This window comes from Panicum virgatum, chromosome 2N (genome assembly GCF_016808335.1).
Source record: "Panicum virgatum strain AP13 chromosome 2N, P.virgatum_v5, whole genome shotgun sequence".
Taxonomy (NCBI): domain Eukaryota; kingdom Viridiplantae; phylum Streptophyta; class Magnoliopsida; order Poales; family Poaceae; genus Panicum; species Panicum virgatum.
In genome coordinates, this window is record NC_053146.1 from 16309486 (window position 1) to 16328492 (window position 19007).

General features: G+C 43.5%; 1 protein-coding gene and 1 long non-coding RNA gene across 2 annotated transcripts; one reads left to right on the forward strand and one right to left on the reverse strand.

Annotated features, from left to right (window-relative positions):
* Positions 1-177: 177 nt before the first annotated feature.
* On the reverse strand, positions 178-9484 carry LOC120659874. Its single transcript, XM_039938138.1, has 24 exons — positions 9205-9484; positions 8447-8670; positions 8211-8310; positions 8010-8111; positions 7799-7858; positions 7645-7723; positions 4693-4840; positions 4484-4607; positions 4152-4329; positions 4040-4068; positions 3472-3620; positions 3298-3400; positions 3081-3176; positions 2743-2798; positions 2512-2638; positions 2241-2303; positions 2045-2104; positions 1750-1911; positions 1573-1646; positions 1380-1473; positions 1130-1266; positions 965-1045; positions 710-815; positions 178-613 (listed from the first exon to the last, which is right to left on the reverse strand). The coding sequence occupies exons 1-24, from the start codon at positions 9397-9399 to the stop codon at positions 557-559; spliced, it is 2604 nt and encodes an 867-aa protein (XP_039794072.1). The 5' UTR covers positions 9400-9484; the 3' UTR covers positions 178-556.
* Positions 9485-11400: 1916 nt separating this feature from the next.
* LOC120658744 lies at positions 11401-18687 on the forward strand. The gene is made up of 2 exons (XR_005668827.1): positions 11401-11773; positions 17894-18687. It is a non-coding gene; the product is annotated as an uncharacterized LOC120658744 (long non-coding RNA).
* Positions 18688-19007: the final 320 nt, after the last annotated feature.

Here is a 19007-nt window from a genome sequence, read left to right on the forward strand (position 1 = left end):
AGCATTGGGGGATACCACAGTTCCATATGACACCAAGCACACCATTGCTAATCTAAGTGCACTGGTGGTAGAAGACCAAAAGGTACAGCTGTCTGAGAAAGATCTTTTTCTTAGACAATGCAATTTATTTTGCTAATTAGTTGATCTGATTGCTTGTTGTTTAGAGAGAAAAAGGGATGAGCTCTGTTTAAAGTGCGTTCATTATTCTTGCATACTTGTTTGTGGCAATGCACACCAGTGCCTCTCTTCAACACACTTAAGCAAGCTGATTACAATACTTAAATAACCACTCTTCACACCACGCTTCACTTGGCCACAGCTCCAAGCCAAAGTGCACACCTGGATGGACTTCCTGCGTGCAATCACTAACATGCAGATCATGTCTTCTTTATTCAAACTAACTCACACATGCACCTATTACTGACCTGCTCGGTCTTCTCCACACACATACATGACTGACAATAACTCACAAGGTCTTCCATAAAACATTTCGGGATACATAAACAAAAAGACCAATCCAACACATATCGGGATACATAAGCACAAGGTCTTCCATTTACTCAATGGTCAGATAGCTTGGCAACTTGGCGTTGCCGGGCCGAGAAAACACCATCTGCATGGGGCACACATAAAACAGTCGACCAACAGTTAGAACATAACTGAAGGTTAGTATTGTTGATTATATATAGTGGCGATAGTATGTGCATACCTGGTAGTCCAAAATTGTGCGCGATTTGAACAAAGCCGCACAATATGAAAAATAGTACTCCCAAGTACGGATGAATTTTTCATCGAATCCCAGGGCAGAAACTTTTCTGCAAAAGATTAGAAAGAGGACACTACTAATTGAGTCGTACTACGGATAAAACATATCTGCAAGAGAATAAAACTACAGTGTACTACTAATTAAGTAATTTAAATAATGCATAGCTTAATTTGCTAGATATTGAGGGCTTGTATTTACTTTCTGTTGGCCACAAAATTGTCCCTCCAGTGCATCAGAGTCGGGTAGTAATGGTCCCCAAGTTGCTCAAGGTGTTGTACGCTGCACAGTTGTGCTCAAGAAAGAACTAATAAATCATTGAGGTCTTAGTTAAAAAATTGCTAGGAAGTGCAGTTGAGTACGTACCAGAGCCTTGATGAATTAGTCATGGCAGACACAACCCTGTTTAGGGAAGGTAGGCAGCCACCTGGGAAGATATATTCCTTCAAAAACTCGGGCCGCAACCTCATTCTGTCATACAATTCCTCAGGTATCGCGATGAACTGTGCATATGAATTTGTTTTGAAATGAAAATTAGTTAGCTGATGACTTGTTTGTTACTCAGCAATCATGTAATCGATGGGTATAATATTAATATATGTTGGTGGTTGTGCACCTGGAGGACAAATAGGCCTTGGTCTGCCAAATGGTACTCACAGCAGCCGAAAAACTCATCCATGTACTCATGCCCGACGTGTTCAATCATCTCACTAAATGAGCAACAAGTAATAAAACATATTCATCAGATCAACAGCTAGCCTATTATTTTCCTAATCACTCCTTTAATCTGTCAGCAGTACTATACTCACCAGCTTATAATCCTGTCAAACTTATGGGAAGTTGGTATTCGACGGTAATCACAAAGGAGGAAAGTTATGCGGTCCTACATATACAGTGGATCAATTTGTGATCTTGGTTTTTCCCCATGTCGATATAAGTTAAAGTTTCTGACATAATAATACTAACTAGAAAGGTACATCACTGACCTCTAATCCTGCTTCTTTAACCTTTCTCTTGGAGCATTTTAGTTGCTCCTCAGACAACGTGATTCCCGTGTACTTGCAACCAGTTTTCTTCACCAACCGTATTGCTAAAGTGCCCCAACCACTACCAATATCAAGAACATGATGCTCCGGCTCCACCTTAGCCTTCAGTTAAATGGATTCATTGCAACATCAAGACATCAATGGGTAATGTTGATAAGGTAAGTAAGTAACACGACTAGGAGAAATTTATGATGGAAGAGTTCAAGCAAAGCACCATGCATATTGATCTTTTTACCTTATTAATAAGACTGTCAAGTTTACGTAGCTGGGCTGCCTCTAAGCTCTCGTCCTCCGCCTACCATTATAACCAATATCCATAAGCCATCTCCAGAATATATTATTATTCACAGCACTACACTACATAATTTACTTGTTCAAGAAAAAAGTAACATAATTTACTAGCTAGAGAACCAATCACAATATTGGCAAACCTTGAAGATAGCAGAGGAGTAAGTCATTGATGGATCCAGATAAAGAGCAAAGAAATCATTACTCTGCACACAAATATTTCATATTGCAAAAAATCTGTTAATGCTTTGTCAGTTTTTTTAGACTATGGGAACAAATGATTTGTAGCATATGGATGGAAGGAACAAATTAGAAGCACATATGACATTGATTTTCTGAGTTATGTAATTAAAATAGTTATAGAAAAAACTCGAACACTCAGTGATATTAATATTATAAAAAAGGTACACTGACCAGATCATAGTGCTTCGAGATATTTTTAGCGGCTTTTGATACAGAGTTGTTCCTTAAGGCATGACGCAAAATGTATTTTGTAAATGCAACTCCAGTGATTCCAAGAAAGGGTGCCCACCAGCCCTTCCTACAGCAAGGCACATTTGAACGAGTTTAACAATAGCACATTCATATATGTACAATCCTTTATTCTGATGAAACAATTCAGATGGTAATTTAGAATTAAGGTACCTTTTGCTGGCACTGCTGCTCAACCTTTTGTGTTCAGCTCTATTAGCCAAATTAATCTGTATACCAATATGGCTCATAGATTTAGTCAGAAAATAAAAGAATAGTAGCTTTGCGGGCTGATATAACAGAACAATCTGTATAATGTACTCCTACCATTAATGTTAACATGAGATTTCAGACTTGATTCAGGTCATTTTTTGAGAATATGCATATGAACATATTACAAAAGATTGAAAACATGAATTGCATGAATTGTATGGGCAGAATTATCTAGAACGTGCTTAACTTCGTTGTATTTATAAATATGTACAAACCAATTGACCAGAACATAGTCTTACCATTATAAGATTCACAAGGCCTTCTCTGTTATCAACAAATGAGATATAGCCATTGATGTAGGAATATGCCAATCCAAGGTCTAATTCTGTTGCAACCTAATGAAAAGTCAAGGCACAACGAGATATGTCTCGCATGAGATGTGATGAAGTAGAATATTGTAATTTTAAAAGAGGGATAAAAGATCTTCAGATGAGATAGAAGAAGAGAGAAGGGAACCTTCCAATAGAATTGCGGGTCATGTACTAGTATCACAGATTTTACAGGGCATCTTTCACATGCTCTACCAAAACTAAACGTAGTGCCTCCTTGTTCCAGTATGCTGTATACAAACTAATAAAGTGAGGATCATTATCAAAGATTGTGTAGTGTACCAATTCGTACAAACCTCACCTCACGTTACCGATGGTCATGTACCGTTTAAAATTTCTTGCTACCAGAAGACGTGCACCGGCCTCAGTCCATGATGGAACCATTGGCTTTGGGTTAACCAAAAGGTCACATTTCTTTTGAAGCAATTCTGAAGCTGCTACTTTCCCAGCCTGAATTAAATCACCAAAAACAGATTGCACTTCCATAAATATTTATTTGAATAACAGCTGGTGCCTTTGTGATATTGAACTTAAAAAGGGAGGTCTTTCTATAGTAGTGTTCGAAAAGGAATGATTTAAAAACATCCGATGGTTCCGATTAATTGTACCCTACTGAAAAGTTATATAGTATACTGTATACGTGAGTAATATAGGTACTATATATGGGTACAATGGAAAAATATTGGTAACACTAGGATGCATTTTATTTGGACTATCTTTCTAATTCTTTTTCATTTATAACTGAAAAATGATTACAAAATACCCTTACTAATGAAGGGTTAGATTTTATCTATACTACATACTACTTAGTATGTAGAAGTACTGTAAGCCATAAAAGACCAAAAAAATAGCTGGCGTGCAGTAAATACCTTCACACTGTCCTCATGGAATCTGTAGCCTGTCATTCATGAAAAAGGGACATTTTAGACTTAAATTATATTGAAATTAGTTAACGGCAGGTAGCAGTGAAACAATTGAAACCTTCATATGGTCCACAGAACCATATTCCTCTCTTTCCTTGTATGTTATTGAGCTCATGGGTAGCCTTTGCAGCAGCCATGGACGGAATTGGGTGGCTTGTATGCCATTTGAGCAATACATGATTGGGAATACGAGGAGGGTTAAATGTCACAAGAAATGGCCTCGAAGATTCAATGTCCTAGCAAATATAAAAGAAGAAAGAAGGTTCCACTGTTACTCGTCATCCTTCCATGTGGTGTGAAAGATGACAAATATATTCATTGATCATCCATGCACATGAAAAATGTCAAAAAGTAATGTTACTTCATGAAGTTTCTAGGTTGCTTAGTCACCTGAAGTATATTTAGCCAGTAGGTTACGCAGACGTCACTGCTTGTTGTCCCCAGAAAGTTCCTGGAGCTCCAAGCGTAGGGATTATGTGGCATCAAACTTTCATCACAGTGGAAGTACACGTCACTGCAGAAAAGGAAAATACAAGAGATGGGAAAATGTTGTATCACATCTAATCATTATAGAATAACAAATAAGATGGCATCGTTACCTGTTGATATACTTGAAAGCTCCAAGAATCCTCAGTTCATCTTTTGTTGCTTCAGCTCCTAGTACTTTTAGAGCATCAGGAGCGTGAAGACAAAATATGATCTTGTCGTACATCTCTTCTGAACCGTCAACGTCTAAAATTCTGTAACCTGTTTCCAACAGCGTAACATTTTCTCATGAGTGAATAACTAGGGTAATTTACAATAGAAAGTCATAACTGTAGTAGTGGGCAATTCAAAAACATTTCTTCCTGAACCCAAGTACATGCTATTCACTATATGTGGCTCTAATTGGGTCGTTATCGGCAAACTGTAACTGCCTCCCACCCTTATTAACACTGACATAATCGTTCAGAGCTTCCTTGGACCAGTAACTGCCTTGGATCCCATCTGCTGCAAGATTCCATTTTCCCGATGGGCACCTTTGAGGTCTGGACCAACAAACTCTTGGACCTTCTGCTTCGGTCAAGTGCTTTCACGTCTAGTTCGATAATACGTGCAATAACCAGAACAAAATTGCAAAGCTCGATCATGTATGTAAATGCACTGATCTTTGATGGAAGCAACATTAAAAATCAACACACATCCCTAATAGTTCTGAAATAGTGTGTCAATAGCAAATTCAGTGTTACGGGAAGCATATCAATTGGATACTATATTACGTGAAGCTGCAGTTCCACGGCCGTCTTTAATGTGCCAGTGGGTGCTGTTCTTGCCTTCAGGCTACCATGTGCTCGTACAGAGTAAAAACGAACGACGGGAGATTTTGCGAATATTTGGACCAGTCCCAGCCCTACGGGAGGCCGGCTGTTTGCCGTGTGCCAAAAACACGCCGTAAAGGCCTTTTTGCACACGTGTGTTGCACACGGCAAACAGGCGTCGGTAAAGAGGTCTTTTGCCGTGTGATAAAAAGCACTCGGCAAAGAAGTTTTCAGAAAACCGATTTTAAAAATAGAAAACAAAAAAGATTTAATTCGGGGAGGACCCCACCGGCCAGCCACACACCGGTTCCATCTAAATTGCAAGTTGTAACATTTTTCGCACACCACGTAGCCGGCAAGATTCAAACTCACGACCTCTCCCTCACGTGTAACCTTCTCTACCACTACACCACACAGTCACTTGTGTCTATACTCCATTTTTCCCCACATATTATACTAACCGAGAGTATATTGTTTGTTTGAGACTCTAAACGAATTCAAATTAAAAAATTGTCAACTACAAAGTTTCATAATTTTTCGAGATCTATAACTTTTATTTTGGTAGTTTTTCTATCTGAAGTCATTTACGAAATTTAAATTTAACTTTGCCGTGTGCTAGGGCACACGGCAAAATTTGGTTGTTTGCCGTGTGCCTTGATCTGGCACACGGCAAACACTTGCTTTGCCGTGTGTCCTTGATCTGGCACACGGCAAAGCATTCGAAACACTTTATTTTAACTTCAATTTTTGTACCATTCAATTTGTTCTAATATTTTATGTTTGCATAACTTTGTCACAATTTTTACCTTGCCAAAGTGACTCAACAATTCGTATTTGATGATTCTATGAGAAAAAATATATAATCTAATGTGTTTCAAGCTCAAATTCAAATTAATTATTTAATTGCAAAAAATAAAATAAAATTATTAAACGGCTTCGAAAAATAACCAAAATTTTACGTGATGTAATCTAAATTGTATATTGGTAATAGAAAAATTTTTGAAGTCAAATCCAAATTCGATCGTAACTTTCACTCCAAACCTTACTGCATCCTTCTCAACTCTCTTATTCTTCTTCGCAGATATTTCCATTTGTAAGCATCGTACATGATAAAATTTTGAAATTCACTCAAATTTTTACCATAGCCTCCACACATGATATCATGAGATATTGCCAAATCTCATAATTTTTAGACTTTATTTGCTTTTTTTAGAATTTTAAAATCATTCGGACACACGTTCATGGTCGTGTTTCCTGCACAAGATGTTCAAAATTTATTTTCATTTAATGGGTAAGGCCTCAAACTAGGTTAAATAACATGAGTATCATTTTTCACTCATTTTATTCTATTATTTGAATCACTTGCGGCTCAAATTTGACTTGATTCAAAAATTACTTGAAATGCAATTAATTAGTTAAATATAACAAATAAATACAAAAATATATCAAATTTTAACATGGAGTGCCACATGTTGTATGTGAAGAGTAGAAAAAGTTTCAAAGTGAGAAGACAAAAATTTTTTTATTGCTTTGCCGTGTGCCAGGCAAACCATGAATTTGCCGTGTATCACAAAAAAGCACACGGCAAACCATGACTTTGCCGTGTGCTTTCTTGAGCACACTCGGCAAAAATCATGTTTGACGTGTGCCTGTGAATTTGCACACGGCAAACTATGGTGCACACGGCAAAATCGAAGTTTCTGGTAGTGCAGGTACTCCGTACAGAACAACAGTGTGCTTCTTGGGTCATGCCCCTATGGGTATGCATTTTGATGCCACCATATGTACTCGTCCATTTTTTAGTGCCCCACATCCATTTATAGGTTCTGTCATGTTACATAGGATATCATCTTCAGCTTTATTAGTGCCTCTAGTCGAAGCATGCCACCTTAGAGTCTTCAGCTTGGCAGTTTCTTCGGGTCCCATATGGATATGACCCTTCATTTTGTGTAATTCATCTTTAATTTTAAATACAGTATGGTTTAAACTATGAGTCTTAATAATTGCGGACGGATGCCTCTCTCTCTCTAGAGAACCGGTGTTTCAAGCCGTAACTTTTTCCATTATCTAAAAAAATGTAGGATATTATCTTTGTAAGATTATTCATTTCTATATGTGGATCTTGTATAGATGTTAGCAAAGAAAAAACAATTTGCATTCCATAACTCGTGCCGATCGCACCCATGCATCTATTTTTCACGAAGCGCCCAAAACATCTACTTGGATACAGAAGAACGGCGGATATATATATACCTTCGTTGAACCTTGAAACAGATTTGACTTCACAGCCAGTTTTTACTTGACAGCCCATGCTCTCCAATTCTTCCCTGACCTGCTCATACACAAAGGGTCATGTGCAACATACACCCTCCTTATTCCTACTTTTTACGAAGAGAAGTTACAGTACCTTGTTCACGTAGGACCCCGAGCCACTCTTGACCGTGAGCCACTGCGGGCGACCAAACAACTGATTGCATGCACAATTCCATTCAATGAATTAGCACCATGATAGTAGTCATAATAAGAGCTTTTCTGATTCACGATGAGCATTAAGAAGTTAAAGGAGAAGAAAGAAATAAACATATGAAGTAGATGTATCTATGTATATACGTAGGCACCTCGAGAAGATGATTGTCGCGGAAAAAAGAGAGCACAAGGAGAGCTGGGAAGCCCAATACTCCATCTGGCGGGCAGGACCAGATGCATGCACACATTGGAATCTGCAGCAGTTATATAGTGTAATTTTGCCACACTGTTAAAATTAAACAGATAATAAGCAGCTGTAGAGGAGTATATATGCAAGTCAGTTAGTTGCATACAAGGTAAGCATCCTGGAAGAGCTGAGAATATCTGTGTGACTGAATGAACTGCCCCAAAGTCTCGTTGCGGTCAGGGTTTCTTCCATGGTCCTCCAGGTACCTTCAGATCAAAAGGAGGGAGCGAAGCAATCAATCACTCAGCAACCATATACGTGACACAATTCAGCGTTGTTGAGAGTGTTATCTTCAAAAAGTAAAAGATGAAACTGAAGAAGCATTGTTGGCTGCTAGCTCACTTGAGAGCGTGGCTCTTGAACTTAAATATCTCACGGATTACTAGCCAGAATCTGGGGCTAAGCAGGTTGCTCTTCTGGGCCAGAACACCAGATACACCATTGCGGCTGCCCCACTCGAAGCCTACACCTTTGCCCAACCGCATGCTTGCTGAGAATGACATGTCCGATGGCTCCACCTCCACCCCCAGCCCTTCAAACCATTTCATCATGTTTGGGCATGTCATCTGCAATAATCATTAACTCTTCTGTTGAAGAAAGCTAGCAGAAGATGAGTAGCAAGGTATACAAAACTATACACATGAATACATCATTCTTTTCAAATAAAGTACGCCGTATGCGTATTTTCCACTAGGTCCACACTAAGGTTTCCCGTATGGCCGTTAAATAAAACCCGTACTTTGCGAAGTTGACCCTATAATTTTTGGTGTATCCGGTCCATCTCGCGAACAGTTCAAAACGATGGACTGCTAACACTGATCTTCTGAGTTACTCTCTTCAGTTCGGCAGCACTATGCATGGCAGTATCCATTTGTTGCCAAAACAAAAAAGTGCTGCTTTACAGAGATTAATCACCTCGTCATGATTAGTCTGTTTCGGATCTTTTTTTTCTAGTTTCTATAGGCTGATACTACAACTTGCATAACCACTTATTTCGGTGCGCAAATAAAGGCTTTACAGCGATGTAAAAAGGTAAGAAAATGTTTGCATTTTTCCAAAATGTCACGGTATAGTAGCGCGTAACGTATGCATGCTCGCACCGTGTTGAAGGCCATGCAGCCAAGGTCGACGAGGACACGGCCGCCGGCTCCGTCGTCGACGGCCACGGCCTTGTTGCCACGGCCGCCGAGGTGGCCCTCCTTCTCGTACACGGTCACGCGCGCGCCGCCGCTGCTGGCCAGCTCGTGCGCCGCCGCCAGGCCGCTCAAGCCGCCGCCCACCACCGCCACCCTCATCTCTCTCTACCTCCTATTCAACTCCCAGTGCAAGCTATAGACAGCTAGTTCGTGGGGTTCTGTGCTGCGTTTGGCTGTGACATTCTCCACAAGAGTTTTCCCTGTTTATATAGAGATCGATCGAGGAATTGTGTCTAGCTGGAAATGAATTGGCTGTGTCCTCTGGTTAGGTAGAGGTGGGGTAAGCTGCGGTAATTGACGGGTGGGGGCCCAGCATTTGCGTCGTGGTTTAATGTCTGTCCTGCACAGGACCTTCAGGAATCAGGACACTGCTGCCTCCCCCCTCACAAGTGCCGAGATTTTTCCCAATCTTGCGTTGCATTGCAGATGCAAGCAGCTAACAAGCAATTGGAATCATAACTAGAACTGGAATCGGGTCGTACTACGCAAACGGGAGTGATATATCCATGGCCATCAACCCGCATGGTTCTCAAATCTGGAGCAGACAAGTGGTACGGTCTTCACTATTAATTCTTAATTAGCACCAACCGAGTAGTGTGGCTGGTTTTTTCTAGATTAAGGAATAATTGTTTCAGCTGAAGGAGCATCTAGGCCTCTAATTTGATTTTGGCGATTAATAACTATATAATCATTGTGACTAATGTATGTTTTGCAGGCAACCTTAACAATACTAAAAAAACGAATTGTAGCAACATCCCTAATTTTTTTAGAGACAGACCAAAATTGACCCATTGCTACGTACAAATGGAGCAGAATTACTGTAGCAAGAGACCCGCCTCTAAAAATACAGTTTTAGGGGCGGGTCACCCCAGCAAAAGGTTCGGACGTCTGCTGGTTCGGACATACGAACCTCACTGCAAAAGGTTCGGACGTCTGAACGTCTTTACAGTGTAGAAGGCAATAAAGTTCGGACGTCCGAACCCGCGGACCGTTCGCCAGCTACAGTCGGACTATCCGTGGTGCTATTTTTTGAATTAAGTAAATTTTTAGAATAATATTGAAAATCATTTGTAGGGGTAGGTGAGGGGTGGCTCGCCCCTAAAAATACCATTTTTGGGGCGGGTCAACCTCTCATCCTCCCCTACAAATAATTTTCAAATTTATTTCAGAATTTGTTAATTCAAAAAAAGCAAAACACATAAAAAAAATTGAAATTTGTACCATAAGCCTCTTGTAATCTATAGAATTAAAAGTATATTTCAATGTACATAGTGATTAGTATGGAAACCACAAAGTAAGTCTTGAGTTGAATAAGAAAGTAGAGTGAGTGAGTCATATATTATGGTTTCACACTCTTAACTATTATATACCCTGAAATATAGTTTTGATATTTTTGTTAAATTCTAAATGTCATAATAGGCTTATGGCAAAAACTTTACATTTTTTTGAAGTGTTTTGCTATTTTTATCGAATTAAATGATTTTATAGAATAAATTGAAAAATTATTTATTAGGGGCGGGTGGATGCCTCAACCGCCCCTACAAATCTATTTTTAGGGGCGGGTGAAGCCCCACCTGCCCCTACAAAAATTTTTCCAATTTATTCTGAAAAATCATTTAATTCAAAATAAATTGCAAACAATCTTGAAAAAATGTATTGTACAGTAAGACTATTCTGACCTAAAAACTAGGAAAAAATATGAAAAATGTATTTCATTGTATCTAATAATTAAATGATGAAAACATTAAATTATCCTTAACTTGTATAAGATTAGTGTGGAAGCTATTCATTGTGGTTTCCCCACCTTGAACTAATATAGACACTCAAATTAGATATTAGTATTTTTTTTTCTAAATTATACAGGTCGCAACAAGTTGTTGGTGAAAATTTCACATTTTTTTGAAATATTTTGCTATTTTTAATGAATTAAACAATTTTTTAAGAATTCTTAGCAAACCGTCCGGTCACTAAGGTGAACCATTCGCCATTGAATGGTGGACTGTCAGTCCGTGTATGACGTATGGTCTGCCTGTGGTCCATGTCATCGATCCACATCTAAAACTCGCATCCACGTCATCAATTCGCAGGGGAGTTCTCCCTCACGCTCTCCATCTTATCTCCTTCGAGCCGCACATCCTTTCCTCTTCACCTTATCCTCTATCTCATGGTCTCACTTTCTCGCTCATCTCTTTCCAGGGCCTGGCATGGCAAGGGCACCGGGGTGGTCGCGGCCATGGCCGGCCTAGCGCTATCGAGGTGGGCGCGGCCCTAGCCAGCCCCCATGGCGCAAGCCACGGCTTGGTGAAAGCATCTAGATCCTTAATTCGTGTTTTGGTAATTAATGACAACATTTATGGACTAACAAATTTCTTGAGAAGAAAATGAGTATAGGTTGGTCCATGGATAAATGAGGATTTATTGATGCCGCAAAGTGTTGTTGAGATGAAGTTCAAGGCATGAGCTCAAGGCAAAGGTATACAATAGGGCATTTCTATTTTCACCGGTCAAAAGGTGCTTAGTGGTTGAAAATTGACCGGATTAATAGGATAGATAGCCGAACTATCAAAAGGAGTGTTGTGCATTTGCTTGACTGTTCTTTAGTGCCATTTTGCTCAAACAATTACATTGCATGCATAAGGACTAACAACGTTTGAAATATGGCAAAGACAAGCTTTGATTTGTGAGCTGACTGCGAGGAGCGGACAATCCGATCCCAGTGGGCGGAGGTCGCCCCTCCTTGGTAAATCTAGTCAGAGACACTTGTGTCTCTGGTGGTTGCAAAACTTGTTGGGCGGATGGTCCGGCCCTATTGGGCGGACGATCCGCCCCACTAACTTTGAAATTAGACAGAACTAATGTTGGCTCTGTGTGCGCTGAAAGTCTGAACGGCACACAGTCCACCCCTAGTGTGCGGACAGTCCGCCGGTCACATGAAGTTTTTGTCAAGAGATGTTTTTGTCTATGGTGCTCAGGGAAAATGAACTGTGTACGGTCCGCTAGGGCTGTAACGGTCATCTCTGACATGTAATGATTACACTCTGACTCACTGGTTTTTGAATGGCAGATGGTCCGGTCTTTATGAGGCAGACAGTTCGCGAAAGCTCTGTTTCAACGGGTTTTGAGTGTAACGGCTACATTTGGAGAGGGGGACTATATATGTATATCTCACTTGCACGGCCGTGGGAGGTCTCTCTTGGCCACTTTGAAATCTTCCTTGACACATTTGAGCTGGTCTCCTCCTCTCTCTCTCTCACTCTTTGCTTAGAGGGTGCATTTTGTTAGTGTGAGAGCTTCCTAGTGCATTGCATCAAGTGTTTGAGCTGTGTGGCAATAGGGAATATTCAGGCAAGCTTCATCGACTTATTACTCTAGGAGTTGCCACTCCTTAGATGGCTTGGAAAAGGTGATTTCATGGAGCCCTTCAAGAAGATTGTGGAGGTGCCCCGAAATTGGCCTTGTGCTCACCTCGCCGGAGTGGTTATGTAACACCCGGTTTACAAAAGGACGTAAACCGAGCAATCATATACGTGCCAGGATCAAGTTACACGTATATACAATAGAATGAATAGTATATAACAGCACATATCACATAAAAGATATAATAAAGCGAGTGCGAATGTTATTTATTACATAACTGACAAAATGTCTGATAAAAGTATGCGGAAGTGTAAAACAGGTACGGAACTCTCGGAAGCTGGGCGCCACAGGGACGTCGACTGGGAGACGAACGCCTAGAAGTCCTCGTACTCTTGGTAGCTCCGGGTGAACTCCTCCACGTCGCTGGGAACTGAGCAGCAGTAGGGTATCCCCAAAACGAATAAGAGGAAAAGAGTAGAGGAGGCAAGATTGAGTACACAACTTGTACTCAACAAGTATAACATAAACTATGAGGCTCTAAGGTTGGCTGACTCAACTGCATTAGCTTTTAATCTTGGCAAAATTTTATTAAAGCTAATTACTACAAGTGGATGAATTACCATAAACCCAATTACATAGAAATTAATCAAAATTAATTATGAACTACTGAGAACCAAACCAAACCAAACCACCCAGGGAACTCCCCTAATCAAAGGAAGGTAACCCCATTAATCAAAAGGAGGTTCTGGGCCGCTCATAACCGTGAGCACGGCTAGTATACCAGTTTTACACTCTGCAGAGTTTGCACATCTTTATCCACAAGTCGTGAGCTACACTAGTTGTTCATCACACTTCCGTTGGTGAGATGACTAGCAAACTCACTACGAGGCCGTTACAAAGAATCTCGTTGGTAAGGAGTAACCGCGAGGGTTGGATCGGCGATTATGGAGCAGGTCTAGTGGGCGTTAAGACACAAAGCACAGACGAGGCCACTCAGTACGAGGGCCATAGAAGCTTACCACCCTTGCCCCGCAGGTAATTTACTTTAAACCAAAAAGACCTAATTAGTAAGCCAAGACCGTCCCATTCCAGTCTTGTGGTTGCGTGGTTGTCCCAGGTTGTCGCTCTAATGACGTACGGTCTTTATGGAGAGTAGCTAGCACAAAACACAGTGCGAGCCCCCTAAACCAAGTTTCTAGAAAAACATGTTTTAAGGAGACGTAAACCACTCAAGTACAGAGCACAGAGGGTAACGCTCAGAATTAAGTTGCATAAGACCATTAATAAATTAATTAAAAAGGACCAAGTGTGTTATAGCGCGGCACCTAGCACAACTAACCAAAATGCAACCCAAGGGATATATATAAAGGATATAAAGTGGCTAGGAAAGTCCTTATAGGCATACAGTATTAAAATGCAATATGAAATTGTATTTAAAGGTGATAGGAATGTTCATGTTATACTTGCCTTCCTCAAATTGCTCCTACTGCTCGAAGTGTCCCGTGGAGGGTGGCTCCTGGTACTCCTCCGACTGCTCAACGTCTACTCACGATCGCAACGTCAAAACAAAGTCCAGCACATACACATACATGCAAACAAAAGCAAACGCTAAGAAAGAGTACAACAATACATAAAAAAACAGCAAACAAAACTGGTCTAGAACTATTCTACGCTTTACAACGATCGCGTGAGCGCGAAAACCACCTAAAACAGATTTAAAACGACAAAGATAAGGCTAAAACAAGGTTCCAGTTACCTATTTGCAAGAAAACTAAAGTTGCAGGGCCTCAGGAACATAAACCAGGGACCTATATGTGATTAAACTATAGATCTAGGGTTTAGGCTACAAAACCACACATCCAGGGATGGCGGGCACGATTTTACAGAAGCTCAGGGTCTAAAACGTAAAGAAAAGGGCATAACTGTAAATACTTTTGAACTAACGTGGACTGTGGGTTGATTCTCGAAAAGTCCAGGGACTCTTTAGCAAAAAGACCAGAGTGAAGCGGTATCTTCTATTTTGGGCCACCGGATCCAGATCTGGCAGCTTAGATCTAAACGGGGCACGATCTAATCTCACACGTCGGCTTTGGATCGGACGGTCGAGAGAGTTGGGCGTGGGAGCGGCGGCGGATGCACTGGCGCGCGGCGTCGCACGGTAGCGGGGTCGCCGGAGTTCGCCGTTTCTGGCCATCCGGGGGTCAAAATGGCCGGGATTTGGGCCAGGGAGGATCTACGCGTCATGCGTGATCCACCCGTGGCATCAGCTAGACTCGAGGTGGCTCAGGGGCGTGGATGCATCGGCAGCAGCGGCTCTGGGTGCTGGGAGCCCGCCGGCGTGGGGTGTTCGGGCCGTGCTAGTGCTGGGTTCAGCGTGCAAAAGGGTCAGGGCACACGCGCAAGACGCGACACGCCCTATAATGTGCTTTGTGGGGCTGATCGTGCGGCGTAGTGTTGGCTCGCCGTGGCGCGGCGGCGCTGGGTCGCCGGCGCGCGGGGTTTGGGCAAAAAGGGTGCGCCACGGGCGATGCTAACTAGCACAAAAGGACCAGGAGGGGATGCTAGTGCTCACCGAGGGTGCAGATCGGGCTGGAAGGCCGGGCAGAGTCAACGGTGACGTTGACCGACGGCGAAGCGGAGGCGGAGCTCGTGGACCGGGGCGCTGCGGTGGTCCTCCGGGCATCTGGGTTGTAGGGCTCGACTTGCGGCGGCGCTGGGGAGAAGCACAAGGGGTCAGAGAGGTCCATGGTTCCATGGCGGCGAGCAATTCCGACGGCGTGCCGTGTTACCTGTGATGGCGGTCCGAGGTCGGGGCAGCAAACCCGGGGGCGGTCTTGGGCATGGGGCGGAGCTGCTGCGCGGCTCTGGGAAAGCTGTGGCGCGGCGGAGCAAGGTAGGCGTGATGTTGCGGTGCCGTGTGTAAGGATCACCGGGGTGTCCGACCCTAGAGGGGGAAGGGGTGAATAGGGTCGCTAATCGCTTTTCAACCTAGAGCTCAAACTACTTGCATAAGATAAACCTAACACGTCCTATACATGCTAGTTATGACTAAGGTTTATCTTTGCTACTCTCTACTTAACCCAAAATTACTTGCAACCTATAGCCAATCCTAAACAATCTAACTAGGAAAGTAAAGGCACGCAAGATAAAGTAAATGCGAAAACGTAATATGGTAAGTAAAGAGGTAAGTGCAAGAGGGATGCAAACTCCCGAGTAGACACGGTCATGTAACGTGGTTCGGCACAAACGCCTACGTCCACGGGACACCGAGGCTCTTCCGATCACCGTCTTGCACTACGCCACCAAGGCGATGCCGGCAAGCAAAGGTAAGTGCCCACAAGACACCGAGTCTCGTGCAATGCCACTGTCTCTCTCGGTCACCCAGCCGAAATCCACTACGGAGCTTCTCCACCAAGGAGGGGGTCTCCTCTTCCCCCGCACAAAGTGTCGTTGCCACTCCACACCAAGTCGGAGGGTCACATGACGGAACACAAGGATTGCTTGCCGCAGCAAGACTTCTCTCAAGGGAGCTCATTTGTTTGTGCTGGTGACCAAGGAAGTATACAAGAGCCAAAGATCATCTCCAACCAACTTAGAGCTTCATTGTACATCATATAGGTTTAAGCACACTTGTGAGAGTGCATATATATAGCCCACACACCCCAAACTAGCCGTTGGAAAAAGGCTGAGAAAAAGCGCTATCACCGGTTAAACCGATGCTCCCGTTTTTGTCATCACCGGTTTAACCGGTGAGTGCATTTTCCAACTAGCCGTTATACTTCAACGGCTACCTCAATCGACCGACGTAATGAACCGATGCAGCGTCGGTTTAACCGGTGAGTGTAGTTGCTGAAAAACTAACTCTCTGGACAACTGCACTGACGTTCACCAATATCTAGCGTCGGTTCATCCGGTGTATAGATTTTGCCTCAGCTGCTGAGTTCATTGCACCGACGTATTCAACTTTCCTGGCGTCGGTTCAACCGGTGTTACCAAAACTCCCAGACGTGCTCCAAGTCATTGCACCGACGTATGTAATTTTCTTAGCGTCGGTTCAACCGGTGATACTAAAATATCTCTGTCTTGATTGTTTTGACTTGGTTTCTTCATGGTCTCTTCAATCTTCGAATCCTTTGGACCGAAGAGGTTTCAGGGCCTAGCTATGCCTATCTTCTCTTTGTCATCACTTGAACCTAAAAGCCTCAGAATGGTCATCTTAACAATCATATTAGTCCAAGTGTTGTGTTGTCTATATCAATCACCAAAATATTATATTGAAATATGGCATGAGAGGCCATTTTCACTACACCGTGGTGGCGATGGCGTGGCGAGATGGGTGCGCAGAAGGGTGCGGCAATGCCAAATAAAGGAGGCGGCTAGGGTTTGGGCGTGCGTGTCCTGAAAGGAAGGCCGGCGAGGATTGCGGGCGTGACGAGCGGATAGTGGAACGGCTCGGCGTGATCCCGGGCTCTGGGCGAAGCTTCTAGAGGGCCGGGCGAGGCTGACCGGTGGGTCACGGGGGGTCGGGGAGGTCCACGGGACAGCGGGGGTCGGGCGAGGCGGAGTAGAGGCGCGACCGGGGAACTCGGGTGGAGGAGGACGATGGGGATGACAGGTGGGGTCGGGGAGCAGTGAGACGGGTGCGAGCGCACGGCGAGCGGATGGAGCGGCTGACTCGCGGGGCCCGCACGTCAGAGAGAAAGGGGGCGTGCGCACGCAGGATGAACGGGGCGCTGGCGAGCTGGGCCTCGGGCGGCTCGCTGGGCTGAGGAGGCGGGGTGAGCTGGGCTGGGGCGTGGAGTTTGGGCTGGAGGGAAAGGGGCGCGGGTTGGGCCGACGCTGGGGTTTGGGCCGGTTTGGGTTGGTTTGGATTTTCTATTTCCTTTCCTTTCTCTTTTCTTTTTTTTTCAAACCAACTCAAACTAATTTGGATTCAAATGAAATTTGAATTCAAACCCTAAGCACTCAACCAAATAAAACTTATGCACCAGCATGAATGCACAAACAAGTTAAACCTAAAATAAATTTTAATTACTTGTGAAAGAAAATTAATTCCAATGCAAGGCTAAGCCTATAAAACCTTAGAAAAATAAAGCCAATTAAATTTATTATTAAATACACTAGTGATACATTTTGCTAGACATAGGAGCTCTCTTGTGTTACTAATTAAATTCCTCTAGTGTTTGTATTTTTTAGTTTTAAACTGTCTATTAACCCCCTCTAATTGGTGTTCTAGATCCTACACTCGGGAGGCAAGCGCCCACTTGGGGGACCTCGAGGTGCAGCTCCACAGAACCGAGGTGCGACTGCTCCTGCTGTTGTGGATACCGAAGCTGGGGAAGGGCAGCAGTGCATAGAGTTTGCTAGTGATTTATCTCCAAGTTCAAGGCACATGTGGTCATGGCAAAATTTCCATCTTATCTCTTCTCCCTTCCATTATAATTTCTCTTACTTATCTCATCTCTCTATCTTACACCGCAGCTCTCTCTAACAAGGAGATTATAGTTTGACGCGGGCAGCAGGGCCAGGGTTGCTAGCATATGGCTCGGTGGCTAGCGCACGGGACAGGCGGCTGCACGCGTCGAGGCGGTGAGGTCCTGTGCGGCGCCATCCTCCCTCCCTGCATGACACGGCAGCCGGCCAGTCGTGGGCGAGGAGCTGCAATGCCGTCCTTTCTCCCTGCACGACGGGGAGGCCCTCATGGACCCGCTGCCATGCCAGGAGCAAAGCTGAGCTGTGACGGAGGCATGGCCGTTCGGAGCCGTGACAATGGTGCGGCACGCGGCGCGTCTCGGTGGGAGCGGAGTGGAGCTGTGATGGGAGCGGAGCGGAGTGGCGATAGTGGTGCATGACACGATGCGGCATGCGCGGCCACGCGGTGTTGTGATGGCAGTGCTGCGCACTGGCTTACAGCGGCTCCGGCAGCTGCTGTGGTGTATTTTTTTGTTTTTTTATTCGATCTGTAGGGATGGGTGACCCCATGACCCGTCCATAAAAATCTATTTCTAGGGATGGGTTATATCCTTTGTAGGGGCAGGTGAGGGCATGACCCTCCCCTAGAAATGGATTTTCAGGGATGGACGTCGCCCTGCTAATGGGCCAGGATCCAACCTAAACCCCCACCAATCCACTTCCACAATACAAATCAAATCCACCCAATCCTATCCAACCCTCCATGTTGAAAATCCAAACTACACCAAACCATTGTATAATTTCAAGCCAAACCAAATCACAATCCATGGATTCAGCCCATTAAACCATCCTAGTGAGCAAGTGAGCGATTCCACGAGCCCCGCCAGGCCGCCACCAACCACTCAACGATCAAGCCATCAAAATTTACAAATGAGCAG